Source organism: Acartia tonsa, chromosome 11 (genome assembly GCF_053477335.1).
Source record: "Acartia tonsa isolate MP-2025a chromosome 11, ASM5347733v1, whole genome shotgun sequence".
In the NCBI taxonomy this organism is placed as follows: Eukaryota; Metazoa; Arthropoda; class Copepoda; order Calanoida; family Acartiidae; genus Acartia; species Acartia tonsa.
This window is the reverse complement of record NC_137270.1, coordinates 26,336,024-26,354,498: the sequence shown is the minus strand read 5'-3', so window position 1 is coordinate 26,354,498 and position 18,475 is coordinate 26,336,024. Positions and strand designations below refer to the sequence as shown.

General features: G+C 35.6%; 1 protein-coding gene across 2 annotated transcripts in view; it reads right to left on the bottom strand.

Moving 5' to 3' along the window:
* LOC145331721 (sialin-like) overlaps positions 1–17,886 on the bottom strand; it is a 62,428-nt gene extending 44,542 nt beyond the window's left edge. For both annotated transcript variants that reach the window (XM_080176534.1, XM_080176535.1), the window contains exons 1-6: positions 17,777–17,886; positions 17,342–17,424; positions 16,463–16,551; positions 15,625–15,729; positions 14,842–14,912; positions 3,670–3,769 (exon numbers count right to left, since the gene is read on the bottom strand). In XM_080176534.1, coding sequence (XP_080032660.1) covers positions 3,670–3,769; positions 14,842–14,912; positions 15,625–15,729; positions 16,463–16,551; positions 17,342–17,424; positions 17,777–17,859 — 531 coding nt within the window. In that variant the 5' untranslated portion in view covers positions 17,860–17,886. The remainder of the gene's footprint in view (positions 1–3,669; positions 3,770–14,841; positions 14,913–15,624; positions 15,730–16,462; positions 16,552–17,341; positions 17,425–17,776) is intronic.
* Between the last annotated feature and the right edge of the window lie 589 nt (positions 17,887–18,475).

Here is an 18,475-nt window from a genome sequence, read left to right as displayed (position 1 = left end):
TTTCCGAAGGAAGGCCAAACGAAAAATAATTTTTGTAGAGTATCATAACTAAATAAGTAGAACATTAATTTGTAAGTCTAAACAAAATTGTAAGTAAATTTGATGCAAAATTACGTAAATACAGGACACAGTAAAAGGACATACTTTTATTTTAAGGATTGTATTATAGAATCCTTGTTGTTCTATGAATCATTATTAAAAATTAAGAAATAAACTAACCATTACGGACGGACAGTCCAACCATAATCATAAAAAAGCTTTGTTTAAAAAAATATTTAGTAAATCTTACCAATGTCATCCAGAGTACAATAATAATGAAAAGCTAATTGAATAATATAATTATACATTTTTATATAATTATGTAAAAGGTTAGTCATGTTAAGGTTTTGGATGCGTAGCATCTAGTTATTTAGGTATGTTCTTTTCTTTTCTGCAAAAAATAACGGATAGCTCTTATCCTTGAACAAGGATTGTTAGAATTGTTCAATTGATTTTAAACTTAGTATGATATTTTCTGTAACAAGTAATTTAAGTATAATTTAGAAAGTGTATCAACTCCATTATCATTACCAGAAATATGATTCCTAGGACTGTAAGGAATAATTTTATAAGCTGGCATCTCTTTAATCAAGTATCTCCATTATTTTGTATTTAAGTAATTTCGGAATTAATGTATACAGACTTTTGTTCAGACTTTTAAAAAAATGGTCGCAATATTAATGCACATTTTCATGCTTGTTTATAATTAGGGTCGGTTCGTCCGTCCGTCAGTAACGGTTAGCTCTCTTAGTTAATTTATACATGTTAGAATTGTATTATCGATTCAAAACTTTGCATACTGATTCCTGTAATAGTTAGGTACGACTTAAAACGCATTGCAACTCAATAATCGTTGTCATAATGTCCGTACGTTCATTTAAAAGATTTATTGAGAATTTTTTTATGTGATATACTTATCCTATATATCAGATTTTTGAATACTTATTCCTAGGACAAAAAGATACAATATCATAAGCAAAATATCTCAAAAATCAAGTGCTAAAAATAAAAGTTCTATAATTTCAAATCTTTGCTTTTATGGATGTTGTCAGCCTTAAAATCCTTATAATAAAGTAACAGGATGTCTATTTGTCTGTCTGTCTGTTTGTCTGTACCGAAGGACCTCGCTAACCGCTGAACTGATCGGGGTCTCCTTAAAAAGGTAGCTACTGATAGGTTCCAGGAAGATTTATAGCTATTTTGGGGGAGGGTACCAACACCCTCCCCAGATAAATCGCCAAAAATAATAAAAATAAAAAAAATACTGCCATGCGGACATTTTTGGAACTAATAATATTTAGCCCCTAGTAATGAATATGTAAACTCCATTTTTCTAAAAATAGAATGAGATGAAGAAAATTGTGAAAAAGAGAATGGATGCTTTGGTAAGGATTAGAGACGGGTATTCGCTGAAAAATCAGAAACAAAAACATTTAAAATCTTAAAATAAGCTTTGAGTTTCCATTCAGGTTTCATAAATATAATAAGCTGTGCGTCAGCCGCCTGTAAGCCTAAGGGCAATCAACCTTAAACAATTTTAAAATTAACTTTAAACATGATCCAAACATGACTATCTTCCTTTTAAAAAATTCCCAAAGCATCCAGATAGGTTCAAAGAGGATTAGTCGTGGCTGACGTGAAGCTGCCGAGTCCTAGAAAATATAACTGGATCCTACAACTGATTATTTTAAGTCCCTGGCATCTGTTTTGTCCCAAAAATTACCCCTTAGTATATCTTTAAGAAACTAAAGTTTAAAAAACACAAACCTCATGTAATTGAAATTGATAAAATATTTTCATTACATACTAACATTTTTTATTTCTGATGAATTTTGTGAAATATATTTCTATCACTGCTGGGTTATAGAATATATGTGATAAGAAATGCATATTGGAAAGGAGGGAGATGCAACCTTTTCGCAAATCCCTTAAAAACAAGTAAAGTATGTCCACAAAGTAGAGAAGAATAAATGTATATGTATAGATGTGTAATCTAGATAACTACCTGCCCCAAATAGCACAGAGACCCTTTTAAGTCTGCTAGCAAGTTGCTTTTCCTTCTTTTGAAGGAATCAGGCTGTGTTTTTATTTCCAAATCTAATCAGCTGATTTCAAAGACCCAATACAAAATAGGGACAGGATCCCTGCCCTGAGGGGAGAGTTACGTGTAGAGCTTAATCTCCTCTCTATTCTTTAACTTTAATTAGTAGAGTAAAAAAGATAAATATTGTGATAACTATACATATATGTACATGTATATTTGAGTATAGTAGCCCGGGATAACAAAACTGGTATTAATCTTATGAGTATTATCTACATGTATACATGGAAAATTGTCTGTAATACGATGCTATCATTTCTCAGTGTGAATGAGAACCGGTTCTAATCCAGCGGTTTCGAGGACATACTGGAATTTTAAAAAATAAATTCTTTGAAATTATTCTAATCTCAAATTAAGTTCTCCTAGAAATTGCATTCCCATTATTCTTCAGAGAATTATTTAACATCATGGATATAAGGGATTTGTTTTTTGTTGTTGATATTCTTGTATTATTTACAGGGTGGGGCAAAGAAAACCGGACATTTTTCAAACGGCCGAAAGTCCGAAATGCTATACATGATTTTTCAGTACGATTGAGAACCGATTCTCATCCAGTGGATATCCATCGGGAATAAATCTTATAATTTAACATTTTACTATCCGTGGAAAACTGTCTATAATAAGATGTGATGAAATAACAAGAACTAAAAAATTACCAAAATAAATTACCCTATACCATCTAGCTCGGCCCTGTTGTTGCATTAATGTTCTTATGCATTGGAATATATAGATATATACATTATACGTATAATATAAATAGTAAAATCACATTCTACTTATTCTACACTTTTCAAGTTTTACAGGTATAGGGCATTTTTAGTGGCATAGCTACTCTAAAAAGTCTATAGAATACAGGGTTAATTGCATCTCAGGGTAGTTACTATATGAAAATAAATAAAGGAGGGACAGAATCTGGGTATTTTACAGTTAGGGAGTTGAATCCATTTTTATAGAAGCAGAAATATAATCTATGATTATGGTTTGGACCCTCTAAAACTGTAATCTACCTTTCCACTTTCCCCTCTCTTGGTGAAGATATCTTCAACGCCGATACGGTTTTTGAAATATAAGATTCCACTTTTGTCTCTCTTGTTGAAGATATCTTCACCAAGAGAAGGGAAAGTGGAATCTTACATTACAAAAACCGTATCGGCGTTGAAGATATCTTCACCAAGAGAGGGGAAAGTGGAAAGGTAGATTACAGTTTTAGAGGGTCCAAACCATAATCATAGATTATATTTCTGCTTCTATAAAAATTGATTCAACTCCCTAACTGTTTTAAGTAAAAACACGGGGATTAAAACAATAATGAACCAATCTAAACAAAATTAGCCGAGCACAGACTGCCCCCCCCCCCCCTCTTTATTTCAAAAAGGAAAAACTATAGGGGAGGGGGGAGGGGCAGTTTTTCGTTTGTTTATTACTTTAGGTCATGTTAGGATAAGTTGTATTGGGCTGCAGATTTAAACCTATCGCCTTCCCGACAACAAACGGATGCGCTACAAGTTACGCCACAAGTTAAAACTTACCATTTCCCATCCCGCATGGTCCATAATGAGCCCACAGAGAGGGAAGGTTAGTATGGGTCCCAGAACACCTCCGGACTGAGTAATCGATACAAATTTAGACCTAACATATAAGATTTAAATAGAAAGATTTCATTTTAGTAGCAGAGCTACTCTAAAAAATACTTTGTGAGTCCATCTGTCAGGCAAATGGAAAAATGTAATTTTCTCGGCTGCTATAGTAAAGATACCCCGGCGTTTTCCTCTTTGAGTAACCCCCCCCCCCCCCCCCCAACAACGAACAACTATTTTAGTTTAGGTTAGGTTAGAGCGCTGCGGCTAGGCAGGCAAGGGGGCCGAGCGCTGCGGCTAGGCAGGCTAGGGAGCCGAGCGCTGCGGCCAGAGTTGTTCGTTGTTGGGGGGAGGGGGGGGGGGGGTACTCAAATTTTCAAAAAAGAAAAAAAATTTCCTAAGAGGATAATACCGATACCCCTTACCATGATACATCTAGTATTTAATTTACTTAGTTCGTCGGCCATACGTCAAAATACATGCATATTTATTTTTGAGATGTTTTTTTTTGTTTTTTTATTGCCAGCAAAAATTATCTCTTTTAGTTTTGCAACATATTTCCAATAAAATAGTATTCAAAAAATTCTATTTAAAAGATTATTTATATAAGTCAAAGGCAGGGGCCATTGGACAGTAAATTGCACTGGTACCCAAAGTTTTTTTAGTGCATGTTGGGTATTCTTTGAACACAGTAATAGTGTCTGACTGATTATGACGTAACAAAAAAAAATAGCCAATGAGAGGCCACTATAAATTTTACCATTGGTCAATAACGGCCTGTAAAAATAGACCTTAGGTGGTAGCGCAGTGATAAATGGCAGGTGTCTCCATTTAGACAAGAACAAACATTTGCATCTCTATTCTGAAACTAAACAATACTTGTTATCGGTATAAGTTAAGCCCAGAAACACATAAGCTTATTCTGTAATGAAAACAACTAATAAATAAACATATCAAATAAGATCAACATAAATATATTTTTGGCAGCTTTTAACATTAATAAATAACAGCTTGGCATAGCTTAATTAACAATGAAGAAGTCTCCTTCCCACTCTACTTCTTCAACATGATCAGCAGGACTTGTATCTCCTGACTGCTTGGCATGGATCTTATTTGACAGCTTGGCATGGTTATCAGCTTGGCATCATTATGTTCCTGAATGTAACATAAGTTATTTGTAACATTCATTACAATTTGGAGTTTCTTGTTTTGTTGACTAATACTCCTTTTCTCCTTGCACACCCTTGTTCTGGATGTTGCTGACAACCTTGACTCTGGTGGAAGGACGCTCACTCTCGTACAGACTGCGTAGAAACTCATAATCCGTCATCAACCTAGCATGATCATTGGACAACGTATTTAGCTTGACTCCTAGTGCTCTAACCTGCTCGTCAGCCTTGTTCTTCTCATGAGTCCTTAGTTCAGCCTGATTTCTCCACCATTTTGTGGCAGCTTTCTCCTTGTATACTTGTGCCTCCTTGTTGTCTACCTGTTGCTCGTAAGCTTTAATTCTTTCTTGACAAATAGCAACCTGCCTCTCTAATGTATCAATCTTGTCCACTGCACCAACAAGCTGGTCTTCATTACAATCTCTTTCCTCTTTTTCTTGTTGGGATTCTTGAACATCTTGAACATCCACCGGCTCTTGTTGCTGGTCTTCACATGGTTGTGGCTCATTCTCCTCTTGTGGCTCCACCTGTCTGACGTTCACAGGCTCTGGAGATTTGACAATGACAAAATCTCTGTCATCAGACCATTTTTGTCCCCACTGAGGTACAGGATCAGATCTTTTCAGCCATTCTTTGTGGGCTGCCAACGCCCCCTCTCTCTCGTCGAATCTCCTCATTGGTCCATGAATCTGGTAGATTTTCCAGTCCTGCCACCCTGGAGTTCTCTGCTCGGAGCATTTAAGTCTTGCATCTTTGGCTGGCTTCTTCTTGGACTTGATTATGAGCTTGTCCATCATGATCTGTCTCATAAACTGATTATCTGAAAATCCAGGAGTTACAGATAAACACAATGGCACCATCAACCTTGGTTCCTTGCTTCTTGGACTGTTGACGCTGTTAAGGTCGCAAAAAGCCTTGTCAAAAACAGTGATGAGAGTTTTTGCAATATTTCTGCAAGCTTCGTAGCTAGGTGTCATTCCTAGGTACACTCCCAGTTGGTTTTCACTCCACATGGAGGCTTTGATACGCAGGGATTTGTTGGTGTCGGATAGCTGTGCCATAATAGCCCTGTGAATATTCACGCGGGTGACGCCCATCTGGTCGTTCAATGTGTGAACAAACCTATTAAACTCTGCAACCTGGTTCCACACAGTGGCGTGATTAGGAACAAAGTAAGCTGTACTGAAGCTAAGCTTGTTAGCTCTTTGAGCTTCAACCTCTTCTTTAATCTCATTGAGATAACCTTTAAGTGTTTCCATATTACTCCTGCCGACGAATTTCTGATAGGACATAATCACCAGGTTCTTGCTGGTCTCCTGGTCGCGGATGGCATCAATGATGATCTCTGTCATCTCCTTGGCTGACTTATCGGCAAGGGAAATCCACCGCTTACCTATCCTCTCCTCGTCCCACAGCTCCTCGTACATCTTGAAGCTTGCGAAGACTACGTCGACGTCCTTGCGGTTAAATCTGGCCGCGTTAGGCATGTTTAATTCTGAAAAGAAAATTGCACTTGGTATCGTTTTTGATTTATATATAATAAAATCAACAATAATGTCAGCTTGATATCTTTTGCCATATTAAAAAAAATATAGGCCAATATTGTTTTTTTTTAAAATCGAAGTAAAAAGAAAATATGTGGAAAAAAAAACTGAACTTGATATGTTTGTCAAATTAGAATTGACCAAAAATGATTTAAATAACTTGTTTAAAATACGTTTTAGTTAGATAATTCTTGATAATGTATCGGATTTTGGTATCGTTTGCTTTTTGTTTTAAGCCAACAAAAGTTTTAATAATAATACTGTTTGGTATATTTGCCGTAAAAGAACGATCAATAAATAATGAATTTTTAACACAATTTTTATGAAATTTGTACTATACGAAGATTTCTTATCACATTTTTGTTACTATTCTCATACTTTCATATAATAAATGCTGGGATTAAGTTGCTATTTAACTTAAAAATTGAAAAATGAGGAATTTTGAGCTGTCCCGGCTCGATTCTGAAATTCGCGCATGGTCAAAGAATGCCGCGTTTCTCGTTTTACTTTCTGTTGTATGATGTTGCCAACTTTGACGCATTTTGTATACCACGAAGTGTCTGGTGTCTTGTTATTTTCCCAGCGTACATTGTGTAGCCTCGTAAATTTCTTAATTGTATTAAAAAACGTATTTTACACGATTTTTATTATAATTTGTTCAAATTTGGGTTTTTGGGTAATTTTTGTAATTTTTATGCTGGATTTTCTGTCTTTTTGGTATTTTTATTGGATTTTCTTGGTATTTTTGTGGATTTTTATTTGAATTTTTGTGTTTTTGTAATATTTTACAAATATACAATTTCTTGGTATCGATGTTAACATTGTTAGGTTAATCCAGGTTATAGATTCTCAGTCTCTAATTAATCTTAGGGTGTCATATCTCATTTTTCCAGATTCTAACACCTCCATCAGGGGAATCTTGTTAACCCCTCGTTTTGTTAATTGATCCGCCAACATATGTTCTCCTTTGACCCATCTTATCTCCTTCACTCTTTCTGTCTCTATCATTTCTTTGATGACTGCAATATCACCACGTAACTGCCTTTTGGACACTTCTGATTCTGAGTATACTGCCGTTCTTGCAGAATAGTTGTCTGTAATGGCCTTTACTTCCAGATTGATCTTTCCATTATACAGTTCTGATAACATCATCTTCAATGCAATAGCCGCATCCAGCCCATTATATAATGCTTGGGTCTCTGCTCCCAGAGTACTAAGCACTTTCCTCTTTAGCTTCCCGCTCTTCCATTCCAGGGGTGCCACTTTTCCATTCTTCATGTTAACTATAAAGATCACATATCCACCACAACTATCTGTATTTTCATTCAAGTTCCTGAACGCCGCATCCGTATACACAATGACTTCACAATCTTCCAAGTTGTCTAGATTTGACACCATTATTGACATCTCCAATTTCTTCAGTCTTGCAGCTACGTTTTTAGCTCTTATCAGGTCCTCCACTACTCCTCCTTTGAATTTCGTTGACAGATCTATCATCTCAAATGCAAGGTCCGGTCTTGTTGCTCTTGCAGTCCAATTTACTACTCCAGTCAACTGCCTCAAGAGAGTTAGCTCCTCATGCGTCATCTCTCTCTTTCTATCCTTCAATTGTTGAAGATCCACCACTGGGATCTTGACGTTCTTGACATACTTATCTTGATCAATTCTGATACCCTGTTCTGTTTGTTTCATAAAGAATCCTGTATACATGAATTCACAGGTTTCAGACTTTCCAACCTTGAAGCACGCTAATACCTGAGGCATGATAACTTTGTTAAAATAGTCATTACCGGCGTGGAGAAAATCATCCACATGTAATGCAACAATACCTATTAGAATACCGTCTTTGATTAGATAAAACACTCCTGAATCATACACACTTGTTTTGAATCCAAGTTTCTTTAGTTTTTCAACAACCTTTAGATACCACTTTCTACTTGCATCCTTCAGACCGTACAGGCACTTATTCAATAACCATAACTTGTTTGGCATGTTTGCTTCCTTTGGTGGTTTCACATAAACCTCCCTATCCATCTGACTTCCTTGAAGGAATGCTGATGTTATATCAGTAGTACTAATGTCCCAACCTTCTGTTGCAGCAATTGACAAGATTAATTTCATCGAATGCTTTTGTACAGTAGGGCTATCCGTTGGAAATTCTCCATCTTCTTGGAATCCTCTTGCTGTAAGTCTGGCTCTTTTCTCCGTTCCTTTCTCTGTCAGCACCCAGGTGGTTGTTATCCTGTCTTGCCCTTCGTCATCTACTATGTTGTAAGTGTTAAACGCTTGTAACTTGCTCAGTTCTTCCATTTTAGCCGTCATACATTCAGGTGAATCTCTCTGTTCCTTGGGTACCATGACAGCTAGTACACTTTCTGCTACTAACAATACAATTTCTTCCTCTTCATTCTCCATTCTTACTTTTCTTTTATCAATATCCTCTATTTTTAGTGTTTTACCTGTGTCAAGATGTATGTTTAACATAACTTCTTCATCTTCAACATGTTGTTCATCCTCTGTGTTTTTGTATCTTATATCTCTCTTTGAGACTTCATCATGAAATACATTTCCATTATCAAGCTGTATATTGTACCATCCGGCATGTTTTCCTCCTACTTTTCCTCCATGTCCCAGAATGATACCTTTTTCCCATTTACCATTTTCCAGAATTTCAATTCTGTCGTTTCTTTTCAGTATAGCCGCAGCATTTCTGATTGTTCCATCATCATTTATTTCTGGTAACGGTTTTTGGCTTACCTTTTTCCTTTTTCTTCCTTTGTTCGTATTGCTGTCTGCTTGATTTTCATTATCTCCTGCGTTTTCACCTTGAGGTTCAGTTTCTACTTGCTCAGTAGTTTGAGGTACATCTGTGTTATCTCTGTCCTCTTGTTCTTGAGTTATTGGTGCTTCCAACTCTTCCTCATTTCTAATCTGAATCTCTTCGGTGTTACTTTCCCTGTTCTCTTTTTCATTCATTGTAAGACTGTTCAAGTCTGGTACACAGTTGTCAGTGTAACTGCTTGTCTGCCTTCTCGTTTGTATCGGTTCTGTTCTTGATTCTGTGTTGTTTTCATTCTCATTGTTCTCGTGTTTCTCTTTCTCAATAATATCTTTTGCTAGTTCTTCTCCTGCCTTGATGATTCTATTGGCGCTCACTCTATAGTAGATTGAGCCAATCCTAATGAAAATCACCTTACTGTCTTGAAATACTACCTTGGCGGGCCCTCTCCAAGTATCTTCTCCTTCCTTCTTGAAGTAGACAATGTCTCCCTTTTCATAGATAGTGTCATTGATTCTTATCTTGGCTCTCAAAGCTCTCTTTATGCGTTCGCATCTCTCTGACTTGGTATATGCTACTCTGGATGCATGTATGGCATTAAGAGTATCCATCATTTCTTTGCTTTTCTGTGGTTCCTCCCAAGCTGGAGGTGGATCTTCAAGAATATTTGGAAGTTTGATGTTTCTCCCAAACACTATCTGATATGGTGAAAACCCCCTCACGCTTGACATTGAATTTACAGCTGTTACCGCCCATGACAGTGCTACTTCCAGACTCATTGCTGGGAACTCTCTCTTTACTGCAACTGTCACTGAATCAGTTGTGCCATGATTTTTCTCCATCATGCCATTTTGCCAGGGGGAATTGGCCCCCGTGGACAACAACTGCACATTCAATAGGCTGGCAGCCTCACGCAGTTCCTCATTGTTAAATTCACCGCCATTATCTGTCAAGATCTTGTCAACTCTTCCAAATATTGGAAGCCATTTGGTGGTGAATGCTTTGACTATTTCTGAAGCTTCTTTGCTTTTGATTATCGTGGCAACTTGGTATCTGCTGAAAGTATCAATCATATATAGGATGTATATATTTTTGTCTTTATCCCATACTTTCAAATCCATGGCTAGAACTTGACCAAAGTCATTTGACAGAGGTGGAGCTACAGCCGGTCTATCTGGCGATCTTTTTCTAAGAATGCAGCCTTCGCACCTATTCATTATTTTGTCAATCATTTTTGAATACTTATCCTGCCACTTACCTGCTTCTTTCAAGATAGTCACAAACTGCAGTTTGGAACGATGTCCGAATTGGCGATGGATTTTCTCTAGTGCTTTGATCTGTGTTTTATCATCGTCTCCATCTAGTTCAGCAATGCATGCTTCTTCTAGCTCTTCGTTATTCATCAACAAGTCTACTACATAATGCCCAGCATTAGTTGTTGTAAGAATCAATGGCTTGCCGTTGATGTATCCTTTGTCATTTTTGATATCAAGAGACATTCCTAGTTTCTTCATCTCTCCCTTTGATAGCAGTAGGGGAATATCTAAAGATATAACATCTATGGGTATAATATTTTCTTCTCCTCCTATTTTAACTGGTATTTTATATTTAGCAATAGATTTGAGTCTTCCTTGATTCCCAAATAAGAAGTGTTAGTTGCTTTTATTTGGTCCAATCAGTTTTCCTTTCATATCATCTGGCAACGCCTCCAAATAAACCTTCATCCATTTTTCTCCACAGATGGAGCTAGTGCAGCAGGTGTCCAGAGCTGCTTTGTTTAGAGCCTCTGCTGTGAAGCTACTTAAATCCTCCTTGTTATCTGAGCAATAAACTGAACAGAATGCTTCTCCTCCTTCTTCTTGTTCTGATTCTGAAGCTGAGATCTCTAGCAGTACTTTTTCATCCTTATCTGTTTCTTTGTTTGTTATGTACACTTCTTTGTATCTCTTATCTTTTCTGTTCTCCATTGCATCTGGACAATTTGCTATTAAATGTGTGTTTGCTTTACAGCATGAACATCTAAGTGGCCTTCCATCTGGACCGGGGGGGTTTTTGGGTTTTGTTCTATAAAATTGCCTCCCATTGCTCTCTTGTTGCGAATTGTTAGCTTTATATCCCCCACTTTTATTTTGGTATCGGTTTTTTGAATTTTGGTATCGTTTATTATGATTTGGTGGCGGTTTCCAGCCTTTAGCAATATACGCTTCGTCTGTAGTGTTGTTACGAATGTCGTCTTCCGGTTTGGAATTATTCTGGGATAATAATACATTATTTTCATTATTTGATGTATTTTTATCGCCGTTTTGTCCGAGAATTTCGCGCATTTTTGCTTTAACCGTTTCATACCTTTTTCCGTCATCTTTTGTAACGTTGCAGACTGATTTAATTAACATTCTTTCATAACCATTCAAATCTGCTGTACCTATCAAATCCATTGCTAGACACATATCCATTGTTGCACCCGTAGGGCGAATTTTTAATTGTTCAGCTTTTTTCATGAGTTTATCAAACTCTATAATATAGTCGTTCAACGACTGTCCTTTCTTTCTATGGATTGTTTTCAAATTATCATGTGTGTCATACACATCCTGCTCAGAATCTACCCAAAATCTGCCCTTTAAAAATTCTATTATCTTGGACACACCTTTCTCATCCTCGATTAACTTTTCCGGCGGACATTCTTTAAACACGTCTTCCCGCAGGGTTGCTCCATAACGTTCGCTCGATCTAGGTAGTTCTTGCGCTAAAATGAACCCTTGTTCCTTGCTTGGTATGTTTGTGGTTTTAGACCACGCTGTAACGACGGACGCCCAAGTTGCGAACTGTTCATATTCTTCAATATTAGGGACAGGCATACCCTTCCCATAGTACCATTTCTCCTTTTCCCCTTTTCCTTCCGACATTTTTGTTTCTGGGCTTATATCCTGATTTTTAGTTTTTAAACCCTCTAATTCTGACACCTCAGTTTTGTTATCTTTCAAACCCCCACTTGGCGGCTTGGTATCGAGACTATTCCCCTCTGAACCACAGTTCCCTTCCAGTTTGATATCGGTGCACCGCTCTGCTTGATATCGTTATTGTTGCTCTACCGTAGACGCTTTTCGAATAGAGTTTTAATTAATTAATCACTTCAGAGAATATGAGAGAGATGTTTTTCTTACAAAATATTAAGACAGTGCCGTAGTCGTTTTTATTACTTTGCTACCATTGTAAAAATAGACCTTAGGTGGTAGCGCAGTGATAAATGGCAGGTGTCTCCATTTAGACAAGAACAAACATTTGCATCTCTATTCTGAAACTAAACAATACTTGTTATCGGTATAAGTTAAGCCCAGAAACACATAAGCTTATTCTGTAATGAAAACAACTAATAAATAAACATATCAAATAAGATCAACATAAATATATTTTTGGCAGCTTTTAACATTAATAAATAACAGCTTGGCATAGCTTAATTAACAATGAAGAAGTCTCCTTCCCACTCTACTTCTTCAACATGATCAGCAGGACTTGTATCTCCTGACTGCTTGGCATGGATCTTATTTGACAGCTTGGCATGGTTATCAGCTTGGCATCATTATGTTCCTGAATGTAACATAAGTTATTTGTAACACGGCCTCTCATTGGCTAATTTTTTTTTGTTACGTCATAATCAGTCAGACACTATTACTGTGTTCGTATTCTTTGGTTCAAAAAACTTAATTTTACTAAATTCTGATTGGTTGAATCCATTTTAGTAGTGTACAAACTTTTCGACAAAAATTTTGATCTGCATGAGGGGTTATTAAATTCATAATTATTTGGTATGTAAATCAATTTACAGTTTAATGTCTTATCACTTAAAATCCCTGATTCTAAGTACCTTACTTGTAAAAAAACACTTCATGTGAAATTGTTATCAAACACTTTACTAAAATCAATCTGTATGTTTTCCACAAACCAAAAAAATAGTTATATACATGTTTTTAAGAGTTTTATGTAAATGGTTATAAGGAAAGTGTTTATGCTTCATATTGAAAAAAAAACATTTATAAGAACCAACATTTTCAGTTTAAATAGGATCTTCCCTAAATTAACAAGAAAGACTAAACAGCAAAGCTCAAATATAAAGCCTCATAATATATTTACAGGATATGTGTTTGTCTGTTTGTACTTAGGGATCTCGTTAACTGCTGAACTGATATGGTTTTCCTTTACATTGTAACTTATCATAGGTCCTGAGAAGATTTGTAACTGTTTTGAGGGAGAGTAACACCACCCTCCCAAGATAAATCACCAATATTTTTAAGTGTCGCCATGCGGCGCCACTGTATGACTTACTGTACTTCCCTTAGTACAAGGATAGCGAATCTCTTAATTTTAGTAGCGAAGCTACTCTATAATTCGCTTTGTCCGTCAGTCCGTCCGTCCGTCCGTAACGCTATGGGGGAAATGGGATTTACTCAGCTCCTATGAAAGATAGAATGCTGAAACTTTTTGACAACATTCCCATCATGAAGGAGAATCATAAACTATAAAACATCAATGGCGGTCGGACCGCTTTTTAGCAGGTTTTAGGCTATTTTTATATTTTTCACATTTTTCTCCATATCTTTGGTGTTTATGGTCCGATTTTCAAAATTTTTTCATCAAAGATATCAAAATTAAATTTTCCGTCGTTTAAAGAAACAACCATGACGGTCAGACTGCCTTATTGCAGGTTTTAGGCTATTTTTAAAATTTTTTTCATGTATTTTTCCATATCCTTGGTGTATATGGTCCGATTTTCAAAATTTTTTAAGGTAAGGATATTAAAATTAAATTTAAGAAAACAACCATGGCGGTCAGACTGCCTTTTAGCAGGTTTTTGGCTATTTTTGTATGCTTATCATATTTCCTTATATCTTTTTGGTCCAATTTTCAAACTTTTTTTTTTTGATATCTGTATCAAAATAATATTTCCCATTGTTATGAGCATCTTTTATGTAATTTACTTTGACCGTCGTCATCATACAAAATAAAACAAGGTTTTGTGTTTATTGTGCTTCGCTACTTCTGGATTTTGTCATTCTTGTTCAAACTACAAATTGGGGGTTTGTAGTGATAAATATAAGACTCTAAGAGTTTGTCTTATTGTTTCATTTCTTAAAAATCTAGTTAATTTGAATATGAAATAGAATGAAAAGAATTAGGTATTTTGTTTAATTTTGATTTGTTGCTATACTTTTCTTTTAATAGCTAAAATTATATAATAAATCAGGGTAAAAATCTTATCTTAATCTATGAACCAATCTAAATATCTTTCAAATTTTCACTTCAATAGTATGCTCAAATTTGTAACGAAAATCGGTTATTTTATATTTTTTTATTCGATGTATTATGTCATTTCTAGAAGTTGATTTTAAAAAAAATAGATTAAAGAAGCCATGATTGGCTCACTATCTACTCCACCCTTCTTGGAGTCGAGGCCCTTACAAGTATTGCATTTGACTCTCATTATACCCCATCTCTTTTCTAGGGGATATCTTTGCCCCTTCCCTTTCTCTTTTCCTCTACTATGACGTCAGTGAAACAGGAAGGCCAAAAGCGGTGACTGACATCTATCCATCTATCCCCCTTTTCCTGCGGCACTAAACACAGCTACAAGACTTACCTGTCTGTTATAGGGCTCCATTTTACTGTGAATGGTGGAAGGCTAGGAAAAGTTGGAGATAAGAATAATCCCTGAAAATGTGTATAACTGAATTGACATGTACATTACAAATTACAAGTCCTAATCCTACAATAGACCTAATTGAAAAAGTCCTAAATGACATAAGACCTAATCTTGCAAAGCTAAGTTAGGTTAGCTAGGTTAAGATAATTGGACATTTATTTCTGCATATGATTATCCTCATAATAAAGTAACAGAATGTCTGTCTGTTTGTACCAAAGGATCTCGCTAACCGCTAAACCAATCGGGTTCTCCTTAAGAGGGTAGCTTCTTATATGTCCCGGGAAGATTTATATCAATTTTGAGGGAGGGTACTACCACCCTCCAAGAGAAATCACATAAAAATAAAAATTTCGTAAAGATTTCAACGCACCATAGACATGAAAAAAAACATTTACAGTGCCACTAGAGAACTCTAAGGGCGTGACCGCTAGTTGATTATACAGAAATTGATATCGAATAATCCTAACATAACTTAACCTAATTTAACTTTTATCAGATTAGGTCTTTTGTAAGATTAGGTCTATTGTTTTTGGGTCTTTAGTAAAAAAGATCTTTATTAGCAATGCCCAGGTGACAATGTTTAAATCCTTTTTTTTAATCTGACAAATTAAAACTGACAGTATAACTGTATTCTAATGTAGTTTTAATAAAAGGACAATAGTATTACAGGGTGTCTGATGGCCTGTTACTACCTAACCAGAGAAGAGCTAAAAACCATACCTGTAGAATTCTAACGGCCACAACGGCCCACGGACTAAGAGAGGCTAACCATGGAATGAGAAAGGTTATAACCACTGAACTTAACATTGAAACTCCAAGTACTATCTAAATATATACATAGATAGATTTAATAGACCTTAGATAGATAGATTAATAGGTAGATACAGGTGGGTAGATAGATAAATCAATAGGTAGACAGATTGCTAAATAGAAAGCCAGATAGCAAAAGTTGTAGATAGATTGGTAAGCAAATAAAATCCTAAGCTTTTTTTGTAGCGAAGGATCTCACTAACCGCTTAACCAACATGGTTCTCCTTTACAGTGAAGCTTCTTATAGGTCCAGAGAAGGTTTTCAATTATTTTTGGGGAGGATATCTTCACCCTCCCAATAAAAGATGATCCCCCAAAATTTTTTTCAATTTTGTTTTTAAAAATAAAATTGAAAGTGTAGGGGGAAGGGGAGTCGACTTTTCCCCTCCTAACTTAAGTGCCACTAGTCGTAGTCGCTAGTTACATATAAATTAGTTGATAAGATAGTTTTTTTTTTTATGGATGGATTGATAGAATAGATAGAAAGGCACCATGATTCCATGATGAAATAAATAGATAATTGGAAATATAAATAGAGCAATATAAAATAAGTAAGTGTAATAGCGGCTACGCCCTTAGAGGCCTCTAGGCACCCTTGCATTGAGGATGCGGTTGTAGGTTAAAAAATTACGAACGGAAGTCCAGTAAGTCATACTTTGGCACCATCTTGCAGCTAGAGAGATTCTTTGGTACAGACAGACACACACAGGTCCTGTTACTTTTAAACAAGTATAGCTAGATAATTAACCTTAGTTCCATAGATTTCAGCAAACCTGCCTCCAGCAACTTGTAACAGAATGTACCCATAGAAATAGGATCCAAGCACCCAAGACTTTTCTAACAAGGATGACAACATCCATAAAATCGAAGCACTGAAACGGTAGGACAAACGGACACTTGTATAGTGTCAGAACTGAATAATCAGAATATAAAAGTATAAGAGTCGAAGCAAAATTGTAAGTAAATTTTTTGAAAAAACTGCATGATGCAGGATAATGTTTATGGACATACTTACATTTTTGGGACTTTATTATAGAGTTGCTTCGCTTATAATATTGTACTTTGTTGTCCCGGGAATCAATATACCAAAAATTAAATCAAACGGATAATTAGATCACATAAAAATTTGTTGTTAAAAAAGTAGAAAAATCAGCATTTTTAAAATGGACGTACAGACATTCCGGTAATGATTATAGATTTGCTATGCTTTCTAAATCGTACCTAACTACTACAGGAATCACCATGCAAAGTTTTAAATCAATAGGACAATTCTAAGATGCCTAAATTAACGAAAAAAGCTATATGTCTCGGACGGACGGACGTACGTAAGGACGGACCGACCCTAATTATAGAAAAGCTTCGCTTTTAAAAACATATTTGCACTCATTCAGTACCAGCAGTTACGCCACTAGAGGCATTTGGAGTGGGGGGGGGGGGTTAAAATCAATAACCCATTTTTATTATTATTTTTTTTTTTTTTGGGGGGGGGGCGACAAATAGCTTTTTGTAAAGGCCCCTTAGGGCCTATAGGTTACAATCTTAATCGATACAAAAGGGTTTAAAGGTTGTTTTAATTATTTTTGCCCCTTTGGTGAATTTCCGTGGACGCGTCTAGTTACATACATACCCAAAGGTGTCCAATCATATTGTGGATATTTAGATTCTGTTCCATTTCCAACCATTTGAATGATGGCAAAATCAATATGAATCCTATAAAGTAACAAACAAACGCATAATGAGCAATAGATAGTAGATACACCTATTTTCAAATAGATAAAAAAATCTCACTAACCGCTGAACCGTTATGATTTAATTAAGCTTCTTATAGGTCATTGGAAAGTTTATAATTATTTTTTTTGGGGGGGGGGGGATATCACCACCTTCCCGAGATATCGCCTCTAGAAAAACTAACCCACCCTTCAAATTTTTAGTTATTATCAAATCAAAATTAAAAGTTGGGGGTCGCCTCTCCCTTACTTCTACTGCACCTAGAGGCCTCTAGAGGCGTAGCACCTTATTATTAAGACTTGTACTATGAGTACTTTAAAATAAAATGATTCACCTTAACATATAATTACAAAATATTCCCAGAAACAATATTAAACTGATAATCCATCGAAAATAACCTCCCGTGGATAACAACATTCTACCAATAACAAAAATTTATATTCTGAAAACATAATAAGTTGAATATAGAAAGGGATTTTAAAATCTGGAAGTGAGAAGACAATTGCATTTGATTATTTTAAAAACATTATTTTTTTTTGTGGCGAAGCGTTTCTATTTTAAGGATAGCTCTTGTTGTTACTTTAGGTGTGTTAGAATTGTCCTGTCGATTCCAAACTACGAATCTAACTAGACATTGGAGGATAAATTGATATGAATCCCCCATGATGATAAACAAAATTACCTCTTCTTAACCAAAAACTAGGTTAAAAAGTAAGGACAATCAATCGAATAAATTTTTTTATGATCCAACAAACAAGATAAAAATATTATAAAACTTTGTGTACTAGTGTAATTTATAGTTCAATGTCTCCTCCCTCTCTGAATCTAACTAAAATGGGTTCTTTGTGCTTTATTATCCCTTTCTTCTTTTTAAAAATGCTTCTTCATTTTCATTCATGTTTTAAAATCTTTTAATATGTAATATTATTATTAATAACATGTACTTTCTTTAAAAACAACAGTATATTATTACAATAATAAAATTCTTCATCCAAAACATTCATATTTGAAGTTATACCTAAATTACTAATGG